Source organism: Rhinatrema bivittatum, chromosome 11 (genome assembly GCF_901001135.1).
Source record: "Rhinatrema bivittatum chromosome 11, aRhiBiv1.1, whole genome shotgun sequence".
NCBI classification, from domain to species: domain Eukaryota; kingdom Metazoa; phylum Chordata; class Amphibia; order Gymnophiona; family Rhinatrematidae; genus Rhinatrema; species Rhinatrema bivittatum.
This window is the reverse complement of record NC_042625.1, coordinates 25,690,382-25,716,129: the sequence shown is the minus strand read 5'-3', so window position 1 is coordinate 25,716,129 and position 25,748 is coordinate 25,690,382. Positions and strand designations below refer to the sequence as shown.

The window sequence follows — 25,748 nt, the reverse complement described above, 5'->3', positions numbered from 1 at the left end:
TGGATGTTAAATTTCTGTGTTAGCTTTGACAAGAATTTACTGATGATTAATCTTCTGTTCCAGACTATATAGGGTAGTCAGCTTGAAAGCTTGTTTGCTGTCTCCATGTGCTGGTAGGGACGCATAATCCACTACTCTGGACTGGTCTGGCAGGACGCAAGGAAAGGAAATTAGCAGGTAAGTTTAAATTGCATTGGTGCGAAGTCCGTGGATAGTTTTATCCATGGGCTTTGCACCATTTCTCAAAGAGAAAGTACTTTTGCTTTGAAATTTGCCCCAGGAAAAAAAAAGTATCTGCACAGATTTGCTCCTTCTTTCTTTTGCGATGGGAAAAACAACACTCATAGTTTTGAAAAGGCAAAACTAGACATGGCGTTGCCTCCCCTGACTTAACCCGTTTCCGAGCTTTCTTGCTTTTTCCTTGGGTAAAAGTACATGCTTTGTTGATCCCTTGTGTGTACTTTTACCCAGGTTAAGGATGGTCAGTTTTCAGTCAGCCAAATTGTCTGGATAAATGGCTTTTGCAAATTGCCCTCTTAGTGTGTGTTTTTTTTTTTATGCCATTATCTGTGGTTTTAAGTTGTAAGCTTTTGGTAGGGGAGAGGGTCTCCTCTGGCTCTGGGTTTTTGGGGACTACATAGAAAATGTGTGTAGATTCCCCCTCCCTCAATCGTCTTTTCTTAATTTTTCTATTTTGCATTATTCATTTTTTGTACCAAAAATTAAAAAAATGTGGTTTTAGCATTTTGTAAAAATTTAGCATTCCCCAAACACATGGACGTTCTCTGCCGAGGTTGTTTGTTCTCACTTACAGAGGTTTATAGCTCTGACCTAAATGAATATATCGTCTACTTCTTAAAAGCTAATTCTGTACAGGAAAATGTCAGCCTAATAAAATGCCTGGATCCTAAAATGGTGAGAGACTGGCGTGCACAGCTGGTGAATGTTTCAGATTTAACAGGAGCTTTGTGCTTGCTTTGGCTACATGTATATGAAAATACTTTTTCCTCTGAAAAGTTTCCAAGGGTATATTGTACCAGCTTCACTTTATTTTCTCTTTTGAGTAGTTTGCAAATAAGCTTAACTTTGATACTGTGCCGACAAATGCGCCGTATTTCATGTTATTACTTGTTCATTGGCCTTTCATGTTTGTCATTCTGAGGTTACGCTACAGTGGTATGACATGAAAACAGGCAGTGTTGCATTGTGGGACTGGATTTCGCACACTAGAATTAGTTCTTATAAAATTGGTTATATGCAAAAATATCTTATTTATTTTTCACAGGCTGGGATGGCACTTTATAAAATTGTCCCCAAGAACCCCTATTATTTTTGGTCAGTGATGAGCCTAATTATGCAGGTGAGTATATCATTTGGAGTGGAGGAAAGATCTATTTCATGCCTTTAATAATAAACAACAAGAGTTGCTATTACAAATGTTGTTAGCAGTGGCTGACATTGTGGCTTGATGATGCCGGAGAAGTGGAGCACACCTGTGTGTTGGGTCTCCTTGTCCAGGGTCAGAGCAGGCCGCAGTCGCACACCACAAAATGACCATGCTGACGGACAAGGGACTTGAAGGGGTTCCCTTCCAGGCTTTGGTTATGGCCAAGGGTCAGCAGTGGAGGACTGAGTTTTCATAACATGCAGTACAACAAGATAAAGAAAATAACATTAAAATTTGCCTTACTGGGTCAAATCAGATTTACCTCCCTGCACTGTCCTTAATTACAAAAAATGTATCCCACTGCGGTTCACAGTATTGATTCCTTGGTATTTGGGCAGGTCAGTCCCAAGGAGTGGGTTATGCACCTCTGCCAGCAAATGGAGACATCACGGTTATATAGTCCCGCCTTGACCTCAGCCCGCCAGTATACTCTGAAAAAGACAAACTGTGGACAGAGCACCAAGCCTCAAAGACCCTCCAAACTCTAACATAGGCTAGAGAAATAGAACATTTCTGGTTCCAAAGAAGAGTGGAAATTACTGCAGGCAAAAAACCTTGCTTTAACCACCGAGCCCTTTTGCTCCGTCTCCATCTGCTGGCAGAGGTGCATAATCCACTCGTTGGGCCTGACCTGCCCTTACTAGAGGAAAAGTTATTATCAGGTAAGTAGTAACTTCTCTGTACTTAATAGGAAAATACCAATTCTTCATCAACTACTAGTACTATTACCAAACATTTATATATCCCTAAAAGTTTATCTAGCCCTGAAAAGATACATGCAAGAGAGAGAGAGTCCCTGTTCTGTGGAGTCTCCTCAAGCCAGGCCAACAAGACAAATGAGCATTTGATAAGAATTGGGGAACTATTCAGAGTGGGTTAATAGGTGCAATTGAATTGAAGATAACCGTTTCACCTAATAGGGTAAAGCTGCAAGAACTGAATTTTTCCCCAATAACTATTTAAGAAAAACAGGAAATTAGGGAGAAGCGGGGATTCTAAGCAGGACCAAGTTATTTGTCTATTTCAAAGCACTTTCTGGCCCATAACCAGTTTCTCACACCAATTTAGATCCACTACCCTATAACTCATTCTAAAGCAGGGATCCCCAAACTTTTCAGGAGAAGGGTCACACAGGACATTTCAGATAACCAAGAGGGTTGTCCCCCTCGTATTTTACTGAGTTGCGGTGGGTGGCTTCAGATTTTGCTGTATAGGGAGAAGTCATGTCTGGGTTTTTCGTTGTTTTGAAATGCTGGGAAAGGGAGAAAGCAGAGGGCAGGGTTCCTAAGAGCATCATTTAGTATTTTTAGATTTCTTGAAGTTGGCAACTGTGCCAGGAATTCTGCAGCCATTTCCCTGACTCTCGCACTCCACTTTCTTGCCTTACCCTCAACACCCTTCACTCATTGTCTTCTCCCTTATTACTTTTTCACCCTTTCCCCCCCCGCTCTGCCACCATCTCATCTCCCATCCACCTTGCCACCTCTTGATCTTCTGCTGGCGGGGCCTGGGAAACCTTGCTGGACTTTCTTCTGCTGCCGCCGCCACCATTGCCTCACACGAAGAGGAAACAAAAAAAACAAAGCCTTCTTTTGTGGACCAGACTTGGCTGCCGGAAGAAAAAGGATGGTGGGTTGGAAAAACTAGGTCTACAGGCCGTAGTTTGGGAACCCCCTGAACTAGAGCTTACTTGAAAAACTGCAAAAGGAAATGTTAGCAAGCATAAACAGAATAACAGAGAATAATTTAGAGGACAGGTTATAGTGCAAGTCATTGAAATCAACTCAACTTCACAGTTGAGATGGCCACGAAGTTCTATGGAGATCTTTAGCTCTGTCTCCCTTTATCTGTCCACTGCAAAAAACTTTCTCCCTGGAGACCTGCTTTCAGATTCCAGTAGGATTACCAAGTGAAATGAGTCCAGTGGCCTTGCCCTACTCTCTAGTGAGCATATGTTCACAATCGCCACCAACAGCACATAGTTAATTGCTGTTTGCTGTCTTTGCTCCAGAGATGTACAAGATTGGAATAGGAGGAGTAAGGTGTGCCTAAATGATGTGTGTGTGGGAGGAGCTATGTGCAAGTTTGCACAGCCACCTCACTTCTGCTGCTGCTGCTACTATTTCTACTCCCTCTACTTATCATTTCTAAAGTGCTACGAGATGTACTCAGTGCTGAGCAAATAAACATGAGAGAGTCCCTGTTCCATGGAGCTTACAGTCGAGACAAACATAACATGACAAACAAGCATTTATGGGAAGTGTATTTATTGTTGAAAAGTAGCTAGAATTTAAAAGCAGCTCCAAAGGTGGCACTCTCTTCCGCAATCTGCCAACTTCGTGGGCTTGTTCAGTATTGGTCTCGGGTTTTTTGAAGGTTTTCTTCCCATAGATGTAGATATTTTTTTTTTCACTCTTGTTTTTTTATTATTATTTATTTATTTATTTTTAAGACTTCTTGTCTTTTGTCCCCACTTCACTGACCACTGTTAAGCTAGGCTGCTGTCTGTATTTTTTTTTTTTTTGGCATTCTAGTACAAAGTTTACTTACAAAATAAAGTTAAAAAAAAAAAAAAAAAAGAGCACCTAATGGATAGGCGATGTCCATCTATCTATCAGTCAATGGGTAAATGAGAGGAAATATTGTCATCCTTGAGCTGTATGGGCTCTCTTCTATCCCAGTTTGTTTCCTCTTGTTTCGAGGTTGGCTATCATCCCCATTGGTTGTGTGGCAGAACATAAAAGCCACCTAGAAGAGAGAGCAGGTGGTAGCCAAAAAGGAAGGCTGATGCGTCAGGAGAGAGACCTGCTACTGGCGTGAGGAGAGGAGAACCTTGACTGGGGCACGGCATATGTACTAGAATGTATATATGAATACCCAGTGGGAGTTACAGCCTTTCAACTTTTCTCCGTATGACGTCATCTTTACGGAAAAATAATCTGCCTTCTGTTTAATTTAGTTTAGTTTATTGTTGTTTATATACCGATGTATCAGACAGACCATCACACCGGTTTACAATATTACGGGAAAATACAATAATTCATAAAATAGCAACAGCTAAAAACTACGCAGAGTAAGAAAATAAGTTGGCTGTTAAAACAAATGAGATAAAACTCATAAAACATAGTCAAAGTAAGAGCATAATAAAAGCATTGAAAACAAAGTTCGTAATAAAGCAATAATAAATCAAAAGCTAGTAAAAATGTTGGTAGCCTATACGGTAGTCAATAGATATGAATGAACTCGCTGTTTTTCTACTCATTTGTTGCATCTTGAATTCTTATTGACATTCTTATCTGTATTTTCATACTCCGTAAAAGCACATTTAAATAACCAGGTCTTTAGTTCAGATTTAAATTGTTTCTTTTCTGTAGCCAGTCTCAAAGATGTTGGTAAAGAGTTCCAAAGTTTTGTCCCTGCAATAGATAAAGCACGCTCCCTTACGTGGCTTAGCTTGGCAGATCTAATGGTGGGAACTGATAGGAGACCCTTATCAGCAGATTGTAAGTTCCTCTGTGGTACATGAAGGTGCATCGATGTGTTAAGCCATTCAGTATGATCTCCATAGAGAACATTGTGGATTATACAAGCAACCTTATATTGAATATGATATTGAATTGGGAGCCAATGTAATTTAATCAATGTTGGGGTAATATGATCCCTTTTTCTTTGGCCGGTTAAAATTCGTGCAGCAGCATTCTGCAAAACTTGAAGTGGGCGGATACTAGACATCGGTAAACCAAGAAGCAATGAATTACGGTAATCCAAATTAGCAAAAATAAGCGACTGTAATACAGACCTAAAGTCTGTAAACTCTAAAAAAAGGTTTAAGCCTACGTAGGGTTAGTAATTTGTAATAGCCGTCTTTCAACTTTGTAGAGAGAGGTTTTTTAAAAGGAAATTCAGTGTCTATAATGACACCTAAATCACGAGCATTAAAACATGGATTTATTTTTATGTTATCAGGAAAATTCAATGTGGAAATACTGCTAAAATGATATTTACGTTGAAGTAATAGAATTTCTGTTTTATCGGTGTTTAAAACTAAGCGTAAGTGCTGAAGTAATTTTTTTATTGCAGAAATATAAATTTTAATAAGTTCTAAAGCGTCTTCTATGGTAGTTTCTATAGGAACTAAAAATTGAATGTCGTCTGCATACACATAAAATTTCAGACCTAAACCGTTTAAAAAAAGACAAATAGGTAAAACATATACATTAAAAAGTGATGCAGATAAGGTAGATCCTTGGGGGACACCTGTGGCAAGAGTAACTTTTTCTGAGGTAACATTATTGATTTTTACTTGATATGACCGGTTGATAAGAAAGGAGGAAAACCAGTCGAAAACTAGACCACTTATTCCAGTCTCTGACAAACCTTTCAATAAAATAACATGATCTACCGTGTCGAACGCGGATGACAAATCTAACAAAACTAAAAAATAACTTTTTCCAGCATCGAAACCTCTTAAAACAGTGTCCATCAAGGCAATAAGCAGTGTTTCGGTATTAACATTTTTTCTAAATCCATATTGATTTGGAAATAAGATATTGTTAGATTCCAAATAAGCATCAAGTTGTTTTTGAGTTACTTTTTCTAGAATCTTTGCTAGGAAAGGTAGAATAGAGATAGGCCTATAATTGCTCAATTGAGTATTATCTGACTTCCTATGATTTTCCAGCCAAAAATATCATCAAAGCAGGTTACAGGTCTCAGGGGATGTTCCTGATACTCTTATAAGATGTACAACCTGGATTTTCATGGCAGTCACTTTCGCCCACCAAATCTGTTCATTCCAGGCCTTCATAACTTGGGGTAATCTACTGCTTGTCCCTGGGATAAGCAGTGTGGAGTCTATTGAATTTAGAAATCCTGCCAGATACTTGTGACCTGGATTGGCCAGTGTTGGGAACAGGATACTGGTCTCGATGGACCCAGCATAGCAAAACTTATCTGCCTTAACTAATTTCCTCATTCCCCACCTTTGTATTTCAACACAGCCATTACTTAGTCCTATACGTGAGCCTCCATTGAACGTGCTCGTTCTTTCTCTGATGACAGCAGCTCAGGGGAGTCCACCCTCTTCCCCTTGTGGGAGGACTTCTTTTTACCTCTGCTACCTTCCTGTTAAACAGAGTGGCATGGGTCTGTCCCCCCCCCCCCCCCAGCAGCATGTTGTCAGAATCTTTGTCCAGAAAGCTAGGCAGACATGTTTCTAAGGACGTGCATGACAGAGGTCACACGACACATGGAAGAGGTTCCACGGAGCTGCTGTTTATCAGAGAATGAACGTTGCAGGTAAGTCAGTTCACTTTACTAAAGCTTCTAGGAAAACAGGTCCTGAATCGTTTCTGATTTTAGAGTACAAATCCAAGATCGGCCCTTGTTGTTGGTAATCACAAGAAAGATAATTTTACACAAGAATTTACATGACAGATGATTGACTGTACTCAGAGTTGCAATCCTAGAAGAAAACACATTTAATAAAGGAAATGAGAGAATTAGAAAGCCCTCCCACCCCCTAAATCCATTATACTATCCTTAAAATTATTTTGCCTCCCTTTTAGAGTATTTCAGAACAGAATGAAAACCTCTCAAAGACCATGTTTCTGCCACTAGCTGAACGAATGGTGGAGAAAATGGTGAAGGAGGACAAGATTGAAGCAGAAGCAGAAGTAAGATGTTTCACAATCAGTTTGCACATTCTGATTAAATCCACTTGAAGTGACTGAGACGGATAAATGACTTAATCTAGTATGCTTTTGCTTGAATACCCTCATGTTTTTTTTTGGTTTTTTTTTTACCTTTTATCATCCCTGCTAGCCCAAAGTGGCTGAGATCAGTATTGTGGGTCAGCCTTTCCCTCCCTTCCTTTGCAATTCCCACTGGTTGCAACTGAAATGGCGTTTGGGATCTTAGTTACCATGGGGCTCAAAAATCAAATCCAAAATGTACAACTGCGAAGGTAATTTTGTGTTTTGTGGTAATATTTCTGATTACCAGACATTAGATGCTGTCACAGTATGACATAAGAGTGACAGTCTAGGCCTCGCTTGACTTTTGAGCAGTTCACAAATGGACTGGCATGCTCAGTTCTTTTCTGAAAGGAGGTAGCAGGACTGCCTGGCAGAGTTCATACCTCTCTGCATCCAGTGTAGTGAGTTTTATTTTCCTAAACATTAATATACACCAAACCCACCCCAGCCTTTGTTCCAGTACTAATATGACTTATTCTTATTGTTGCTTAACAGTTAGGTCTTTGCCTCCAAGGTTAATTTTGGTTTGTGGTGTTTATTTTTTAAATATAAGGTTGAACTTTACTATATGATTCTCGAGCGGTTGGGCAAGCACAAAGAAGCTTTGGATGTTATCAGAGGCAAGCTAGGAGGTAAGGGATGTCGATGATAATCTCATTGCTAGAAAAAGATGCAGTTCGGCATGATTGTATTAATTTGATATGTTCTTTTATACGCACTGGTATGTGGACGGTGTTGGTGAATGCGAATCCTCAATTGGTGCAAACAGGTCTGGTTTACAGGATAGCCAAGCTATGCAGATTAATCTGGTTCTTAAATCAAATGCATGAAAATGCATCACATGAATATTCAGTGTGGAAATCCTGAAAGCCTGGCCTGTTTATGAAAACTCGAAGACCAGAGTTTGCCATGCCTGGAAAAGGGTTTGATAGTATATTGAATTTACTAGTGACCTTTGGGAGTTGTGTGTTTTGAAGCTTTATATAGAGATGGTATTCGTATGAAAGCGCTTAAGAAAAAGAGTAGGATTCGGATGGAATGAATGCCCAGCCTTCCACTTGAAACTGCCTACACAAATCAGCTTTTCATTTCAGTGATGGACGTATGTGGTTTCTGTAACCTGTTTGACCTTTATGGGCCTGATTTTCAAAGTGTTTTATGTGCATAAAACTTTTTTTTTTATATGCATGAATTTTATTTAATTTCATTAACCACCATTCAATATAAGACCGTCACAGTAGTTTACATAAAAAAAAAAATTAAAATACATTAAAATTCATATTGAGTATTAAGTAAAATACAAGAAGATTACAATTAAAACATCAAGCACAAAAAATTGCAGTTTCATAATCAGTCGGGGAGTTGTGGGTAGAAACACATGCAGTTCCCCACATACTTTTATTCACACTCGCCACAAGCATTCCGGGGGCATAGGAGTGGGGAAAGGATTTACACACTCGCTTTGGCTTTTCGAAAGTATGAGTGTAAAATGCACACTCAGGGAAGTTTTGCCTCTGCTGAGCAGGCTGTAACTGTGCACATATCCGCACACATACTAGAGCAGCCCGCGCGTTTTTGAAGCAGTTGTATGTATGTTTCCGCTCTGAAAATTCAGACTAAAATCTGGGGGTACAGAGTACCCACAGACTTCAGCCATAAACAGACTGTTTGAAAATGACCTTCCTTAAGGGCTTAAATATGCCTCTTCTGCATAAAATACCAGGACAATAAGTACCTCCCCTGTTTCTCATTTAGAGAAGTTGACAAGTGAGCTGCAGAGCCGGGAGAATAAATGTATGGCCATGTACAAGAACCTGAGCAAGTGGCCAGAATGCAACGCACTATCTAGGAGACTTTTACTGAAAAAGTAAGCTTGTGTTTTGTTTTCTATATTATTGAACTTGATAGATTACCTAATCCTAGCTAGTCCCTAGGCAGTTAACAAAAAATTACAATATCAATACATGTAAAACTGTATCTGAATTCAAAAAAGCATGGGACAAATACAAGGGGATCTGTGAGGGAGTGATGAAAATTGTAAAGCTAAATTTAGTTAGCCATATGATCTTTTTCTGCTGTCATGTCTCTGTGCTTCTATAAATTTAAAATCTTGACTGCCCCCTTCCCTCCACCCCGAATATTACAAAATAATTGTGACCATAGTCACCCACATCCCATCCCCCCTTCATATGCCTCTACCATCAGCAGGAGATTAATCTCCCATCATTCCCCTAACCAGTCATATTCCTTGGATTGTGGAATATTTATAATGATGATAAATGGGTTAATTAAGGCCATTTCACTTTGCCCAGGACCTCTTTCAGTTATTCTTTGAAAGAGAGAGTTGAATCAATGAGTGTGCTTTACCTTTATCAAAATAAAGCAGTAATTATATCATTTTTTTAAGTTGTGCTTTTTCCTTATACATTTTTCTAAAACTATTACTTGTTCAATATACAATATATTTATTTGTAAGATAGATATTCATACAGTGGCATCTCATAGGCTATAAGACTTCTGTTAGTGTAGTGAGCAGATACATTGTGCAACCCTTAACAGAACACATGGGGGGGGGGGGGGGGGGCGCGGGGGTAACCTGCACGGGACTGGCAGTTACTACAATTCCCACAATCATCCTTGCAGTAGTTTGCTAAACTCAGTCCTCAGGACTGGCAAATTAAGTCTGCTTTTCAGAATATCTACAATGAATATTCATGAGCTGTAGTTGCATGTATTTAGTTCATGTTAATTTGCATAGTTTGGTTATTCTGCAAACCAGACCTAGCTGTGATCCCCCAAAAATGAGTTTGGGAGACAATGCCTTTGAGAATTGCCCCATGCTCCAAACTTATCGGCTTGCTCACTCACAGAACTTAGGGCATACCCAGTAACCAGCTCTTTTGAGTTTCTAGTTCAGTCAGACCTGGCCTCTGTGAAACCTATGGTACCATGAGTCTTCATTCACAGCTACCTGGATGTTTTGGGGGGGGGGTTTTCCCCCTCCCATTTTTAATTCTCCTTGGGACCACAGACAATAGCTCCCTGTAGAACCTTGCATCCCGACCAGGCGCTATCACCTTTGTGTAATGACACTGCCCTTCTCCCTCCCTCTTCATGGCCTTTGAACACACTCTGCAGCTTTCTCAGCCCCCAGCTGATCCAAGGAACTGAAGCTGGGTCCAGAAATTAAGCCCAGGTCTCACGCATAACGGTACAGAGCCCTGCCCCTGAGTTACTGGGCCACCAGTGCAATGTAAAGAGCTCTGGTATTGCAAATGCTGTGCATATCCCTGCTTCAAAAATGTACTGTTCCCTGTACATACCAGGATCAGTCCAGACAGCTGGGTTATGCCTCCTGTCCAGCAGATGGAGTCAGAGAGAAAACTGAAAGCACCCCCTAGATATACTGGTGTGCCACCTGCGATCCCTCAGTATTATCTCTGACTCCAGCAGATTGAGAGGCATAACCTGCGGTCCTGGCCTGGTCAGTTTGTCAGTACTGGGAAACAAATTATTATAGTACGCTAGTTATACTTAGGACCGGATCAAGTGGTTTCTTCTCTCTCTTGTTGTGTTATTCTTGTTAGACTGTCTGTTTCTCTCTCTCTCTCCCTGGCAGCGCAGGAGCTTAGAGCGTGGCAGGCACAGAGGGCTTGCCCTCTTATTTTCCCCGGCTTAGAGTGTCCATGAGGCTGGGGGAGAGTTTACCGGTGGGCCGGTCACCCTCCCCCCATTTTCCAGGGTCCTAGCCCTGAAGGAGGTTTAGAAGGAGAGCAAAGTTGAAAAAAAAAAAAAAGACAAAAAAGTGTTTGAGCCATTTAAGGCCTGTTGGTGACAGGCAGTGAGCTGGTTTTGTTGCTTAGCCCCGGCCTGCCAGTGCCTCTACGGACGTCGGAAGGGGTGGCTGGGTCACCCGGCGCAGTTCTCTGGTACAATTTACTTACCTTCTTTTTTGGCGTGCTTTTCTGGCAGCTCCTCTGCCGCCGCGATGCAGCGTTCTTCGGCCTCACGGCCTGTGGGGGGGCGGGGGCGCGACTCTCCCGGGAGGGTCTCTGCTCCCACTGTCTTCCCGGGGGCGGGGGACCTTCCCGGGGGTCGAGCGCTGCCCGCAGCGATTCTTCTCTGCCCCCGACGCCGTGGTTTAGCACAGCTCCGAGCAGCCATCCTCCGGCCCCTCCTCCTTCGGGGAGGTGAGCGGCGGCCATCTTGGCCACGAGGCAGGCGGATCACTCGGCTGCAGAGGAGGAAACCTCTCCTCCCCCTTCCCTTCCTGACCTCAGCCCGCGCCCACGGGGCGATTTGGGGGATTTCGGAGCCCCCCCTTCTCCCGGGCTCACATAAGTCGAATTCAAAAACAAACAAAAAAAAAAAGGTCGGTGCCGTTTTCGTCTGTCTGTGTGCTCCTAAAGCACAAAGCTCTACTGCAGGCAGAATCTGGTGGGGAAGCAGCAGGTCCCTCTCCCCCGAAGACTCCCAGGACAGGAGACCCCGCTGGGGGCGGGGATCTACAGAGACGCAGGCCACCCGCCCGAGGGGGGGGCCGGGAGTGCGGGGGACTCAGTAGCCACTCCGGGCCCTCCAGGGAGGGCACCAGAGTTGCATGCAGCGGACGACCTAGAGGTCTTAGAAGGGATGCCCCCAGGTGCTACATTTATTTGGGAAGGATGAGTTAAGTCCCTCATCCTCCATGTCCTGCAAGGGCGGGAGCTGCCTGCTCCACCTTCCAATGTTGCTACCTCCACGGGGGATATTGCTATGGCCAGCCTTCAGGCCCCCCGATTTTCCCTTTACATCCCAAGGTTTTCTAAATTTTTTCTAGGGAATGGGAATTACCGGAGGCTTCCCTGCGGATGAACAGGGCCATAAAAAAAAAAAATTGCAAATTAGAACATATAGTGTTTGCAAGAAATGATTAAACAATTATACATTAGGTCAATATTGAGCGGGGCAGTGAGCATGAAGTTACCCTGTTAAACTTACCCAGAGAAGGACTGCTGAATATACCCAGTTACATTTTTAAGGTTAGCTTGGGCAATGTCAGACCTGCTCTCCACCACGACCAAGCTTAGCCAGGAAGGGCTGAATATCGTCACTACCTGGTTCAGTTTAAGCCCGTCCCTGGAACGCCACCCACACTGCTTCCTTTTTCACCAGCGAAAACCTGCTGCCAACGGGGTGGGAAATTCAAAACTCTGGGTTTGTACAGCTACGTCCGAATTTAGCCCGAGAGACCTGTATGTAATTAGTATGTATAAATAATTAATTAATTAATATTGCATAATTAATTTCTGCCTTTTTCTCTCCTCCTCGCGGTTTCTTTTAGCTCAGATGACTGGCAGTTTTACCTCATTTACTTTGACTCTGTCTTTCATCTTATTGATGAGGCTTGGACGCCCCCAGAAGGAGAGCAGTAAGTCATGCTGTTTAGATTTCTTTATTTTAGGTTGTACTCCTTTGTTACTTTTTTCCCCCCCCTTATTTGTTGATGATATATCGCCAGTGTGCATGTATGGGGAAGCCAATCTTTCAACCACTTTTCAAAGAGAAGCTCCCTAGGAAGTTTCCCTTAAAAAAAAAAAAAAAAAGTCCATTGCAGCCATGGCCATTGGGGGAATTTTTAACCCTCCTATGTTTGCAGGCACCATGTTTTACAAGTTAAAGTTGTGAAAAGCAGGCTTGCTGTTTTAGACTTGCCCCAGCCTCCCTTCCCCCCCACAGAGGACCCAAGGTTATTTTTAAAGAAATCTTCTCCACCCGTTTAACCACAGGAAATCCCTTTTTGAAGATTTTCCTCATTAATACTTTATTTCTCATTCATTGTGTTCTTTGGGAGATACAACTTAGCTCTGTTATTTATTTGGGGGGGGGGTGTTTATTTAAGATAATACCCCCATTAGCTCTACATAGCGATTACCAAACCTCCGAAGTCCCTGGCTTCTTCCACTTTTTTTTTTTTTTTTAACTATGCCACATGCAAGCACCTAGTGACGCAAATTGTGTGATTCCTGAGCCTTATTACATAAAGAAATAGGTAAAGAAATGTGATTTTTTTTTTCCACACATGCAGTATTAAGATATAACACAGAATGAAGGCTGATTTTCAATGGTCTTTGAAAACAAGAATTAGAGCCCAGACTCAGGGGTGGAATTACATGCCTTCCAAAGAAAGGAGAATTGGTTCTTACCTGCTAATTTTCATTCCCAGAATACCATGGATCAGTCCAGAGCTCTGGGTTTTGCCTCCCTTTCAGCAGCCGGAAACAGAGAGCGTTTTACTGACCTTGCCATATAACCTGGTGTGCCACCTGCAGTCCCTCAGTATTGACCTGTACCCAAGCCAAGATGCATTCCATAACCAACCTAATGTAATTGAACAAAATCCCACAACGACCAGGAGGAAAGCAGAACCCCGTAATGGAACAATCGTTTCCAACAACAGAACAGAAGAACAATCCTGAAATCCTGGGCAACTCTGCAGCATATATACAAAAGAAGTACGAGCAGACTCTCCTCAGCAACCAGGGTGATATTCTGGACTGATTTAAGAACATAAGCAAATGCCATACTGGGTCAGACCAAGGGTCCATCAAGCCCAGCATCCTGTTTCCAACAGTGGCCAATCCAGGCCATAAGAACCTGGCAAGTTCCAGGAATGAAAATTAGCAGATGAGAAACAATTTTCCTTTCCTTTTCATACCCGGATCAGTCCAGACTCCTGGGATGTACCCAAGCTTCCCTAACTAGGGTGGGACTGTGAGAGTTGCTCTCACCAAGGTCCATGACCTCTGGAGCCCGGACGTCCAAACAATAATGCTGGCGAAAGTGTGCAACGACTTCCAAGTGGCCGCCCAACAAATCTCCTGTGGTGACATCTGTTGGCACTCAACCCAAAAAGCTGCCTGCAACTGAGTAGAGTGCGCTCTCAACCCCACCGGGACAGGACACCCCTAATAGATGTAAGCTGAGCCTAAAGCTTCCTTTAACCACCGTGCAATCGTGTACTTTGAGGCTTTCTGCCCCTTCTTAACCCTACTCCATAACACAAAGAGATGGTCAGACACCCAGAAGCTATTGGTGATTTTGAGGTAACGTAACAAGAGTCCATTTTACATCCAAAAGCCGCAGATCCCTCATGGTCAGCATTGACGTGTTCAAATCTGGGAAAGCTGGGAGCTCCACCTTCTGACTCAAATGGAACGCCAAACACAACCTCTGGGAGAAAAGAGGGCACCATACGCAATGAGATCCCAGAGTTTGAGCTCTTCAGAAAGGGATCTCTACACGACAATGCTTGAAGCTCGAGAAATTCTTTGGGCCGAATTAATCACCACTCGAAAAACTACCATTAGAGTGAGATTCTTTATAGTTACGCTCCTTAAAGGCTGAAATGGTGCTGCACACATCCTTCACAGGACCAAGTTAAGATTCCAGGAAGGACATATTTTCACATTGGAGGACACACATGTTTTGCCCCCCGAAGAAATTGCACCATATCCGGCCAAGAACACTCCATGTATCTTGTCTTGAAGATAGCCCAAAGCCGCCACCTGTATCTTGAGGGAGTTAAAGGCCAAATATTTCACTAACCCTCTCTGCAAAAAGGTTAAAATATATGCCACAGACGCCTGAGTAGGTTTCATTCCTTGATCTATACAGCAGAACTTGAAGACCTTTCTGATCCTTGCGTAAGCCAAGGAAGTGGATGGCCGCCTGACTTGCAGCAAGGTGAAAATGGCATCCTCTCAAAAGCTAAGCTGCAAGACAAAAGTGATCCGCCTGATCCGAAAATATTGGACCCTGCACAAAAACCTTGGTAGATGCGTGAGTTGCGGCGGTCTGTCTTGGCAGCGCCTTGGCATTCCGCTGAGACGCCATTAAGTCTAGGCGGGGAATGCCCCACCTGCGACGAAGAAGACACATTGCATCCTCTGACAGTTCCCACTCTCCAGGGTCCAGCCGCTGCCGACTGCACCAAATACGGTTTAGCACAAACTCAGATGAAAACAATGATGAATCCTCTGAATCGTCCTGCAAGAGGTCCTCCCTCCTCATCAAAATTAGCCTCTTGCCTGCCAGCGGAGCTCTGTATTGCTAGAGACAAAGGTGGGGGGAAAATCCTCCAACCCCCCCCCCCACCCCCCAATAGGCTTTGAAGAATCCTCTGCCGAAGCAAAAAATGGCAACAATTCCCACTCCTGTGATAGGAGGATGTTTGCAGCTTTCTATGGTGCCCTGGGCCTGCTTTGTGCATCTTTGGTCTCTCAGACGCTGCAGCCACCTTTCCCAACCCACCCTCCCCTCCATAGTCATCGGAAACAGAGGACGGTATGAAAGTCACGTGCGTGCATCGCCGCATGAGTGGCCGGCACTGTTGTGCTCCATTCCCCAAAGCTTAGCCACGCCGTAGCATTCGTGCAGGCCTAACCAGGTGGCTTACCAACGCTGCTGCCCAACACTGAAAGAAAAGTGGCCGGAATGCCACCCGCAGGCTCCACTAATGCTAAACCCCTGCCGCTCGGGCCTGCCGACGCTCTGCTGCACTGAAATTGTCCTTTTTATTATTATTATTATTTATTTATTGTTTTATTTTTGCAGAAAAAAAGGGCAAGAAAAGGAATCTTCCCTGAGTGGCAGAACTGCTGCAGGACACCAAGAGTTCTTCTGGGGGTGGGTGAGGGGGGAGGGAACTGGCACCACCAGTTGTTCACCCCTGGTGGTGAAAGGACTGAGCAAATTCAAGGGTCCCCAATCCCCTGCTCATCCGCCTCAGTACCAAGAGGGATAGCCCCACCAGGGCCTAGCAACCTCCTAGGAGGAATCCTCCAATTCTAAAATCTGTTCTTCCCCCCCCCCCCCAGACTGCAGGATTTGCACCTCTACCATCTGCTGGAGACAGAGAAATACAGGTCAGTACTGAGGGATTGCAGGTGGCACACCAGTTTATATGGCAGTGTCACTAAAACTTTGTCTCCATCTGCTGGAAGGGAGGCAAAACCCAGGACTCTGGACTGATCCGGAAATGAGCAGGAATGACTGGTTGGCTCAGCAGCCTAATGGCAGGTGATGCGTTACCTTACTTCTGTTTTCTCATGCTCCTCTTCCTTCAACTTTCCTGCCCGCCCGAACATTGACGTTGCCCGAATCCCCCAGTATTCCAGCAAATCGACATTTAAAACCACCATCCTTTGTGGAAAGGACATTTTAAACCTGAGCAAAAAGCAAGGTTTGTGTCATTTCTGGGTAAACCGTTTTCTCAGCTGTTACAAAGCTCACTTGCATATCATAATAAACTCCGAACTGTTTTTTGGGGTTTTTTTGGGATATCCACAGTGAATGTGCATGGGAGAAATTTCCATGTACTGATTCCACAGAGTGCAAATATCTTGTGCACATTCACTGTGGATGTCTTGAAAACCAGACAGGCCACGGTGTCCCCAGGGGCTGGACTGAAACAAATTCCCTGTACGTACCCGGATCAGTCCAGACTCCTGGGTTCTGTCCACTCACCAGCAGATGGAGGCAGAGAAAGTTCCAACTGACTCCGCCCCTTCCATGAGGTGCATCTACAGTACGTCAGTATTTCTCTGCCTCTAGCAGATGGTGGAGGTGCAAAACCTACAATCTGGTTCTTAGTCAGTTAAAAAAAATAGTTTTTCTTGTAAAATTTTACTTTTCTTTTACTTTATTATGTTTTTACATAAAGCTTACAAGGCCAGAAAATCCTTTAAAAAGAATCCTGAAGGGATTTCACTTTCAGTACTGCTGTCTCATAAAGCAGCTTCCAAAAGGAACAAATCCTCACGGGGGATGGACGTTCCTAAAACTAAACGCTCTCTTAGGACTTCTGTGTCTTGGCCCTTACCTGACTCCTCTACTGATACCTCAGTCTCAGACCAGGGTGACCCAAGCGATATTCCTCCTCAAGATCCTGATTCTGCTCAGGATCCCTTGCCCTCTCAAGGACCCCCATGAGGTCGAAGGCGATGTTCCTAAAGTGGTCCACCTATTTAGGAAAGATGAGCTTATTCCTCTCATTCCTGCTATCCTTGAGGAGTTGGGAATTGATTCCCCGCCAGAGGATTCTGTATGGACTCAATTGACCCGGTCATGGTTGGTCTTTGTGGTCCAATTCATCAGGATGGAGCCCAATCACGGAACACTTTTGTCAAAGTTTCTACAACTTTGACTGGCACCTACTGGGCATGCCCAGCATAGCACCAACCCTGCATCCAGTAGGGGTCCCCCTTCAGTCTTCTTTTTTTCCACGCAGCAGTAGCAAGGCGGGTTAAGGAGCTCTTCAGAGATTCCTGACAGGAATTTTCCTCATGGAACTTTATCAAAACATTTCAAATAATTATACCCCACAGGGGTCCCCTTATCGATACCTTTGCTCCGTGGTAGAAACGGTAAGTTGGTTTTTTTTACCTGCTTGCGGTTGATTCCCGTCACGTTTTTCCCTCGTGGCCTGCCAGCCATCGACTGCTCCGCGACTAAATTTTGTCGAGGCCATGGCGTCTGGTTTCTGTCGGTGCCCCGACTGCACTCGAACAATGTCCATCACTGACCCTCACATGTATGCAGACCTTGTCAACCTCATAGTGGACGGTCCGCTTCACTTTCGGGACCTTCCGAATCTTCTCTGCCAAGGTCCTGTTTGTTTGGAAGAGGCAGATCGCTTCTCTCTAGCGGCCTGGCTTTTGAAAGGCATCGTTTGAAGGATAAGGGTTATTCTGATGCGGTGGTCACTACTCTTCTCAGGTCAAGAAAAACCTCTACTTCCCTGGCTTATGTCAGGGTTTGGAGAGTTTTTGAATCCTGGTATGAGGACAATCAGGTGGCTCCTACTCGGGCTTTGATTCCTGAAATTTTGTCTCTTTTGCAGGCTGGTCTGGCTAAGGGCTTATCTTGCAGTTCTCTGAGTACAGGTAGCAGCTCTAGGTTGCTTCCATGGGAAGATTAAAGGAGTCACCCGGTCTTCAGCCCATAGGGTTTCTGAGCTTCAGGCTTTGTCCTGTAGGGAGCCATTTTTAAGGATTACAGATTCTGGAGTTTCTTTGAGGACTGTTCTGTATTTTCTTCCGAAAGTGGTTACTTCCTTTCACTTGAATCAATCGATTGACCTGCTTCATAGTCTTCAGATCCTCAGTCTAGGGATTTGAGAAAGCTAGATGTTCGGCGGAGCCTGTTGCTTTACCTCGAAGTCACAAATAGTTTCCGCATGTCGGACCATCTTTTTGTGTTCTGGAGCGGCCCCAAGAGAGGCACAAAGCATCTAGGGCTACTATAGCCCGCAGGCTAAAATAAGCTATTGGTTCGGCATACTTACTGCATGGTTGGTCGCTTCTGTCCGGTCTTTGTGCTCATTCTACTCAGTCACAAGCAACTTCCTGGGCGGAGTGTCAACAAGTTTCTCCGCAAGAGATTTGTAGGGCAGCTATTTGGAAGTCTTTACACACTTTTGCTAGACATTATCGCCTGGATGTTCAAGCTCCAGGATCTGGGGGCTTCGGTGAAGCTGTGATCCAAGCGGGTATCTCAGGGTCCCACCCTTCGTAAAGGAGCTCTGGTACATCCCAGGAGCCTGGACTGATCCGGGTATGTACAGGGAAAGGAAAATTGGTTCTTACCTGCTAATTTTCGTTCCTGTAGTACCACTGATCAGTCCAGAGTCCCACCCATTTCAGTTTTCAGGATAACGGAGAGTCCGCTCGTTCTTGTTATTTACTTTGCAGATAAGAATTTTACTTATAAAATGTTTCTATGTTGTTAGGTGCTCTGCTGCCGTTTGGGTCAGTGAGCCTGGTTCTTATGGAATGTTCTCCCAGTTTTTAGCAATTAGTTGCTTAGTTGGGTTTTTTAATTTTTCTGCTTTGATACATTTCAATACTGATGTACTGTAGGTGCACCTCACGGAAGGGGCGGAGTCAGTTGGAACTTTCTCTGCCTCCATCTGCTGGTGAGTGGACAGAACCCAGGAGTCTGGACTGATCCGTGGTACTACAGGAACGAAAATTAGCAAGTAAGAACCAATTTTCCTTTGCTCTAAACCTTTACAAAGAGTATACATTTTGTGTGTTTAGTCCTAAAGTGATTTAAAGATCATATAAAGTAGAGCATGAATACAATTTCTCTGAAGGTAAGCAGTCTGTTTTAGGCACATATTAGTGATGGTACCAGCACAGAACATGTTTCTAGAGCTATCTCGGAAAACTTGAAGGTTCCTGTGAATATGTGCGGCAGTTCCTGTGTCGCCATACTCTTGCAGCATGTCTTAAACCACTTTCTGTGGACAATGAACCTGCTTTTTTTTTTTTTTTTTTCTGCCAGCAATAATTTTGTTTGTGTTGTGGTTTTTTTTGTTTGTTTTTTGGTAGCAAAGCTGCTGTTGATTCCCTTAGTGGTCCAGTTAGGTTTTTTTGGTGTTTTTCTAAGTTTATAATTTTTCATCATTTTTAGAAGACTCGTTTGGGCTGCAACTTCTGACTGATTTCCAGCTGGTTTTCCATTTTTTTTCCTCCTCCTTCAGACTCTTATATAAAAAAGTCTTCCTTTGATCTTGTATCATCTGTTTTTCAGATGATGGCAGAGAAGAAGACCAGTGCCTTCAAGTTTTTCCAAGAGTGTAGGCAGAAGATGGCCATAATGGACTCTTATGAGACCTACTATAAGTGACTGGACCAGGATCATGATGTAGTCCATTGCAGCATCTGCTCAAGGATGTCGCTAAGGGCCATCCAGATCAAGGTCGCTTTGAAGGTTAGAGTTCAACATCTGTCTCCTAGGGCCCATTTTTCATTTTGGGTTATCTAACCACAGGCTATAGGGGACATTTGAACCCCACAGAGACCTAAAAAATGAATGCATTTTTTATGTATTCTATTTTTTTTTCCTTTTTATTTGTTACTGGCTCCTCAGTCTATAATACCACCAAGTCTCATTTAATTACTAAAATGATTTGGCCTCTATTCAGAAAACTGGCAGGGTCCAAACAGACCTCTGCAGTGAATTCAGCTATACCTTCATCTGAATAGTTTTTCCCACAAAGGCTTAACTTGCATAACACCCAGTATTCCAATGAAACTTATTCTTCTGGTTTTAGAGATGACTCAGCATATTTTTTATTTTTTTTTGGTGAGTGACTAGTGAGTCGGGGTGTATTCAGAGTTTACCATAGCCCCAGTTTTGTTCTGTGCTTAAAGGCAAGTACCTTTTTGCAGGAAACAAAATCTTGCTTTTCTGCCTCTATTCAGTACTGATCTCATCTGAACCCTATGTCACCTGTGCCCTCAGAAATTGTCATGATTCCCTCCCTCTCCTTGAGTGTTTGAAGAACTTGGAAGATATCAACAATAGCCGATGATCCTGATAGCAGGAAGCCAAGTTATCACTTCTTTGACTTCTCAAAAAAAAGTCACATGCATTCTTTCCTCTTATGTTTAAGTAAGGACTTCTTTTCCCCATTAGTAGATACACGAAAGGAGGAGAATTTATACAGAAAGAGGACAGATCTTAGACACAGTGGACTCTGGCTCAACAGTAAGTACTTCTGTTTGCCCTTCTGCCATGGGTTGAAGTCTGTCTCAGTCTGCACTTTCCAGGGGGTGGTTGGGAATCCTGTCCTATTTATGTCTTGGCAAAGCTGTGCCATGCTTGGAGTTTTTCACTGGGGAGGAGCGAGGGCAGTGATGTCCTATTTCTTACATTTCATTGTATCTTCGTTTTTTTTTCTACAGAGAATTAAAGAAGTGGAGCTGCATATCTGAAGAAATGATTAGGCTATTTTCCATGGATGAGAGCAGTAATTCATCACTTGAGGGATATTCCAATGATGATCCAGACTTTCTGAATCAGAAGAACATATATCCCATGAAAGTTCATCCAGCAGTGATGGGGAGGAGTTCGTGGTGCCAGAGGCCAAGATGCCAAGTCCTCCAGTGTCAGAAGGAAGCAGAGCATCCCATGGTCTGTCTAGTTAAGGCAGACTTAGGGCTTGTGGGAATCACAGCTGCCACCCCTTGAGAACATTCTAGATACTGCCAGCATGAGAAGGGCAGGTTTGTGGCAAAAACTTACAGCAGGAGTGTAGCAAAATAGCAGCCAAATACTTTGTGCATGTATAAAATGGGTCAACAGTAACAAGCTGGAGGGACAATATTTTAGAAGCTGTGGCCCTAATTATGTCTGATAGTATTCTCTCAGTAATTATGAGAGAAGTAAATGGGGAGGTGGAGCATATGTCCAGGGATAATATAAAAACATGAAAGCAGTTAGATGATACTGAACTGAAGGCATACATAGGCCTCCTTATTTTGAGTGGCTTGTTCCTTGGAAACCACAAACCCTGAAAGAGTTATGATCTCCATACCCAAAGCATCCTTGTTTTTGTGCCCATGTGAGTGTGGAAACATTCCAACAAATATCAGTGCATATGTGTTTTGATGATGATGATAATGTTGTGCAGGAGAAAAAGAGAGCTGTGGACTAGTTTTATGCCTCCTTTGATGTGTGGACACTCTATGGAGGAACACTGAAAATTATATATGTTAGAGTTCCTATTTGTACCCAGATCAGTCCAAACAAGTGGGTTTATGCATCCCTACCAGCAGACAGAGGCTGAGAACAAAACTTTGAGGACTGCTACATATCCAAGAGTGCCACCTGCAGTCCTCAGTATTTCTCTGTCTCCAGCAGATGGTAGAGGTGCAAACCTGCAGTCTGGAGTTTCAAAAAAAAGAAAAAATAAGGAGATTTTGGCTCCCCAAGGTGCTAGTTTCCTTCATGGGTCATCCCTTGGGTAGAGCAGGGTGAACAAGGGGATTGGCGAACCCTGGGGTAGCTCAGTCCTTGGGGTGAAAGCCATGGGCCTTTGTTCCTTCACCCCCTCTGAGTCCCTGGCACCCTCAGCTCTCAACCTCCTTCGGAAGCAGGGACATATTTTTAGGTTTTTTTTTTCCCTTCCCTGGCTCTGTTTGTATGTGTCTTTTAAGTTAAGAAAAAAAAAACTAGGAAGGAAAAACAGGAGCAGCAAGAGCAGGGCTGAGGCAGATTGAATGGCTGAATTAGTTCTCTGCTGGGAGGCAGGTAAGGGGGGGGGTGTCGAATTCTTTCCTCTATCAGGTCTGGGGGCCATGTCAGCGCCAGACAGCACTATTCTCTCTTTGCGTCAGCAGGGGCTATTTTTATGCCACATCCTGCACAGCGCAGCAAACTTTGCTGCGGTTGAAGATTGGCTCACCTTGATTCGACCATGTTTTGCCAGGAATGTGTCTCCAGAGGGGCTGGAACCTCCATGGGACCCCTCCTCCCCGGGGTGGGGGGGGGGGGCAGGAGCATGAGGTCAGCTGGACCGATTCTGGAGGCCCCAGGGGTGTCTGAGGAGCCGGCAGTTATTTTGTCTGCACATGCTGGGAGTCAGGCTGCTGTTTCAGAGCCTCGGGAATCCCCTCCCACATTGATACCCGTGGAACAAGACCCTGCTGGTGGCAGGGGAAGGGAAGAGGCACAGGGGGACGTGGACGTGGCCCCTTCTTCGCATCCAAAAGCTTTTTCAACAGATTTTGTCCTTCTGCCCCATAAGGCTTATTTGACCAGGAAGGGAGCAGGGACCAAGAGGCCTTTACCCAGGTAGTCCCGAGTGGCTAAGAAACCAGAGATCGGAGGCATGCAGAGTCCAGAGGGATCCTGTAGCCTTTGGGGCTCAGTCAGTCTGCGGCTGAGGAAGACATGTCCGAAGGGACAGATGACCCAGATCAGATTCAGGCAAGTCCGATGGATCCAGGCAACGTCCCTGTTAGCACATTGGTGGATCCAATGTGGGATCTAGATGGGGATCCTGTTGATGCATTGGTGGATCCAATGCAGGATCTGGACAAGATTCTGATCATGGATAGTGACTATCCTCGGGTGGTCCATCTATTCCGTAGGGAGTAGCTGGGCCCGCTAATTCCCCAGGTGGTGGATGACCTGAGCATCAAGGTCTCGCAGGAGGATTCAGATAATGAGGGGGTAAACCCGGTCCTGTAGGGGTTATGGGGCCCCTGCTAAGGCCTTTCCATTGCCTAAGAAGGTGAAGAAGTTGGTGGATCAGGAGTGGGAATCTCCTGAAGCGGGCCTGAAGATGGCTAGAGCTATGGCTAAATTACATCCCTTGCCGTATCAGAAGTTGGAGTCATGGAAGATTCCCAAAGTGGATGCGGTGGTTTACGCTGTTACCAAGAAGACAACCATCCCAGTGGCAGGTGTGGCCACTTTGAAGGATATCCAGGATCGGAAACTGGAGATTCTACTCAAGAGGCTGTTTGAGGTTTCAGCTTAGAGTCTTTGTGCGGCAGTGTGCGGAAGCATGATGCAGAAAGCCTGCTTGTGTTGGGTGTAGAAGGTGCATGAAAAACAGTCGGGGATGACGGCTGAGGCAGTTCAGGCTGCCCACTTAGAAGCGGGAGTGGCCTATGTGGCGATGCCCTTTATGACATAATCCAGATTTCTGCCAGGAGTATGGTCTCTGCAGTTGCGACGCAGAGACTCCTAAGGCTACAAAATTGGTCAGCGGATGTGTGGTCTAAAGCCCAGCTGTCTAACCACCCCTTCATGGGCAAGCTGCTGTTTGGGGAGGATCTGGAGCAGCTTATGAAGCAGTTGGAGGAGTAGAAGAATAATAAGCTGCCTAAGGACAGGAAAATCCCCCAAGAAGTCTCTTTTTCCACAAGCTCGGTTCCGAGAGGTGAGGAGGTTTCATGCTGGCAGGAGTCCTGGGCCGATGGCGCAAAAACATAATTCAGGCAGACAACAGTCTTTTTGAGCCCTGCGCAGACCTCCGAGGGACAATGGCCCCCATGGGGGAGGCAGAAGTAAGATGGGTTGATGAACGCAGGCTGGTCTGCTCCTCTCCGGAGGCTATCGGAGGGAGGCTGTCCCTCTTTTATGAGGAGTGGACCAGGATCACGTTGGACCAGTGGGTCCTGGAGGTGGTAAGAGATGGCTACGCCTTAGAATTTTCTTGTCCGTTCAGGGACACCTTTGTAATCTCCTGCTGCATTTCCTGGTACAAGCAAGAGGTGCTGTGGGATATTTTGCCCCTGTGTGCCATTGTACCAGTGCCCCCTTAGGAGAGGGGGCAGGGTCGGTATTCCATTTACTTAGTAGTGCCAAAAAAGGAGGGGATTTTTCCCATTCTTGATCGCAGAAGGTCAATGCTGTCCTCTGGGTGCCACAGTTGGATGGAGACATTGTGCACGGTGATAGCGGCAGTGTGCAAAGGGGAGTTCTGGTGTCATTGGACTTGACGGAAGCCTGTCTTCATATCCCCATTCAGACCGATCACTGGAGGTTCCTGAGGTTTATAGGCCTGGGGGAACATTTCCAGTTTTGGTCCCTTCCCTTCCCTTTGGGTCGGCGACAGCGCCACGCATGTTCACAAAGGTGATGATGGTTGTGGCGCCAGCGCTCAGGAAGGAAGGTATCCTGGTGCACCTGTACCTGGAAGATTGGCTAGTATGGGCGAAGTTGAAGAGTAGTGTTGTTGCTCTGACCAGCGGGTCCTGCAATTCCTGGATTCATTGGGCTGGGTGACAAATCTGGCAAAGAGTCATTTGAAGCAGGCCCAGTTGTTGGAATATCTGGGGGCACGCTTCAATTCCCAGATAGGGAATGTGTTTCTGACTAAGGAGAGAGTAGTCAAGTTGCAGAATCAGGTCCTTCGGCTGTTGCGTCTGTCGTTTCTCAGGGTCTGGGATTATTTTCAGGTCCTGGGTTCCATGGCTTCTATGCTGTAATTAGTTTCTTGGGCTTTTGCTCACATGCACCCACTGCAGAGGGCTCTGTTACCCGGTTGGAATCTGCTTTCAAAGGAATTTCAGCATCCTTTGTCGTTGCCATAGGATGCCAGGTTCAGTCTCTCGTGGTAGCTGTCTCAGCACAATCTGGCGAATGGGATGGATCTGGAAGTGCCCAACAAGGTAGTGGTGACCACAGATGCCAGCCTCTCTAGTTGGGGGGCGATTTGTCAAGAGAAATCGGCCCAGGGTCAGTGGTTGTCAGAGGAAGCAACCTGGTCCATCAATCAGCTGGAAACCAGGGCAGTGCACGAAGCCTTGCTGGTGTTTCTCCCGCTCATTCAAGACAAGTCGGTGAGAGTATTCTTGGACAATGCGACAACAGTGGCATACATCATTCGTCGGGGCGGAACAAGGAATCGTCTAGTAGCGCTGGAGACACAAGAACTGTTTGGGCGAAGAAATATCTAATAAGAATAGCTGCTTCTCATGTGGCTAGAGTGGACAACGTGCATGTGGATTTCCTCATCAGACAGTGTCTGAATCCAGGGGGAGTGGGAGTTGTTGGCGGAGGCCTTCACCTTGATTTAGGCCAGGTGGGGCAGACCAGTGGTGGACCTCATGGTGACTCCAGGAAATGCGAAGATGGATCGGGTTTTCAGTCGCAGAAGGGAGGTTGGATCTGAGGGCATTGACGCTCTTGTCAACCGTGGCTGACACATCTGTTGCTGTATATGTTTCCACCGTGGCCTCTCGTAGGTCTGGTGCTGCGGC

General features: G+C 44.8%; 1 protein-coding gene across 2 annotated transcripts in view; it reads left to right on the top strand.

Moving 5' to 3' along the window:
* The window catches only part of NAA25 (N(alpha)-acetyltransferase 25, NatB auxiliary subunit), a 188,087-nt gene that overhangs the window by 51,970 nt on the left and 110,369 nt on the right, over positions 1-25,748 (top strand). For both annotated transcript variants that reach the window (XM_029619559.1, XM_029619560.1), the window contains exons 5-9: positions 1,286-1,360; positions 7,015-7,122; positions 7,757-7,835; positions 8,959-9,070; positions 12,527-12,613. In XM_029619559.1, the coding sequence (XP_029475419.1) occupies positions 1,286-1,360; positions 7,015-7,122; positions 7,757-7,835; positions 8,959-9,070; positions 12,527-12,613 (461 nt within the window). The remainder of the gene's footprint in view (positions 1-1,285; positions 1,361-7,014; positions 7,123-7,756; positions 7,836-8,958; positions 9,071-12,526; positions 12,614-25,748) is intronic.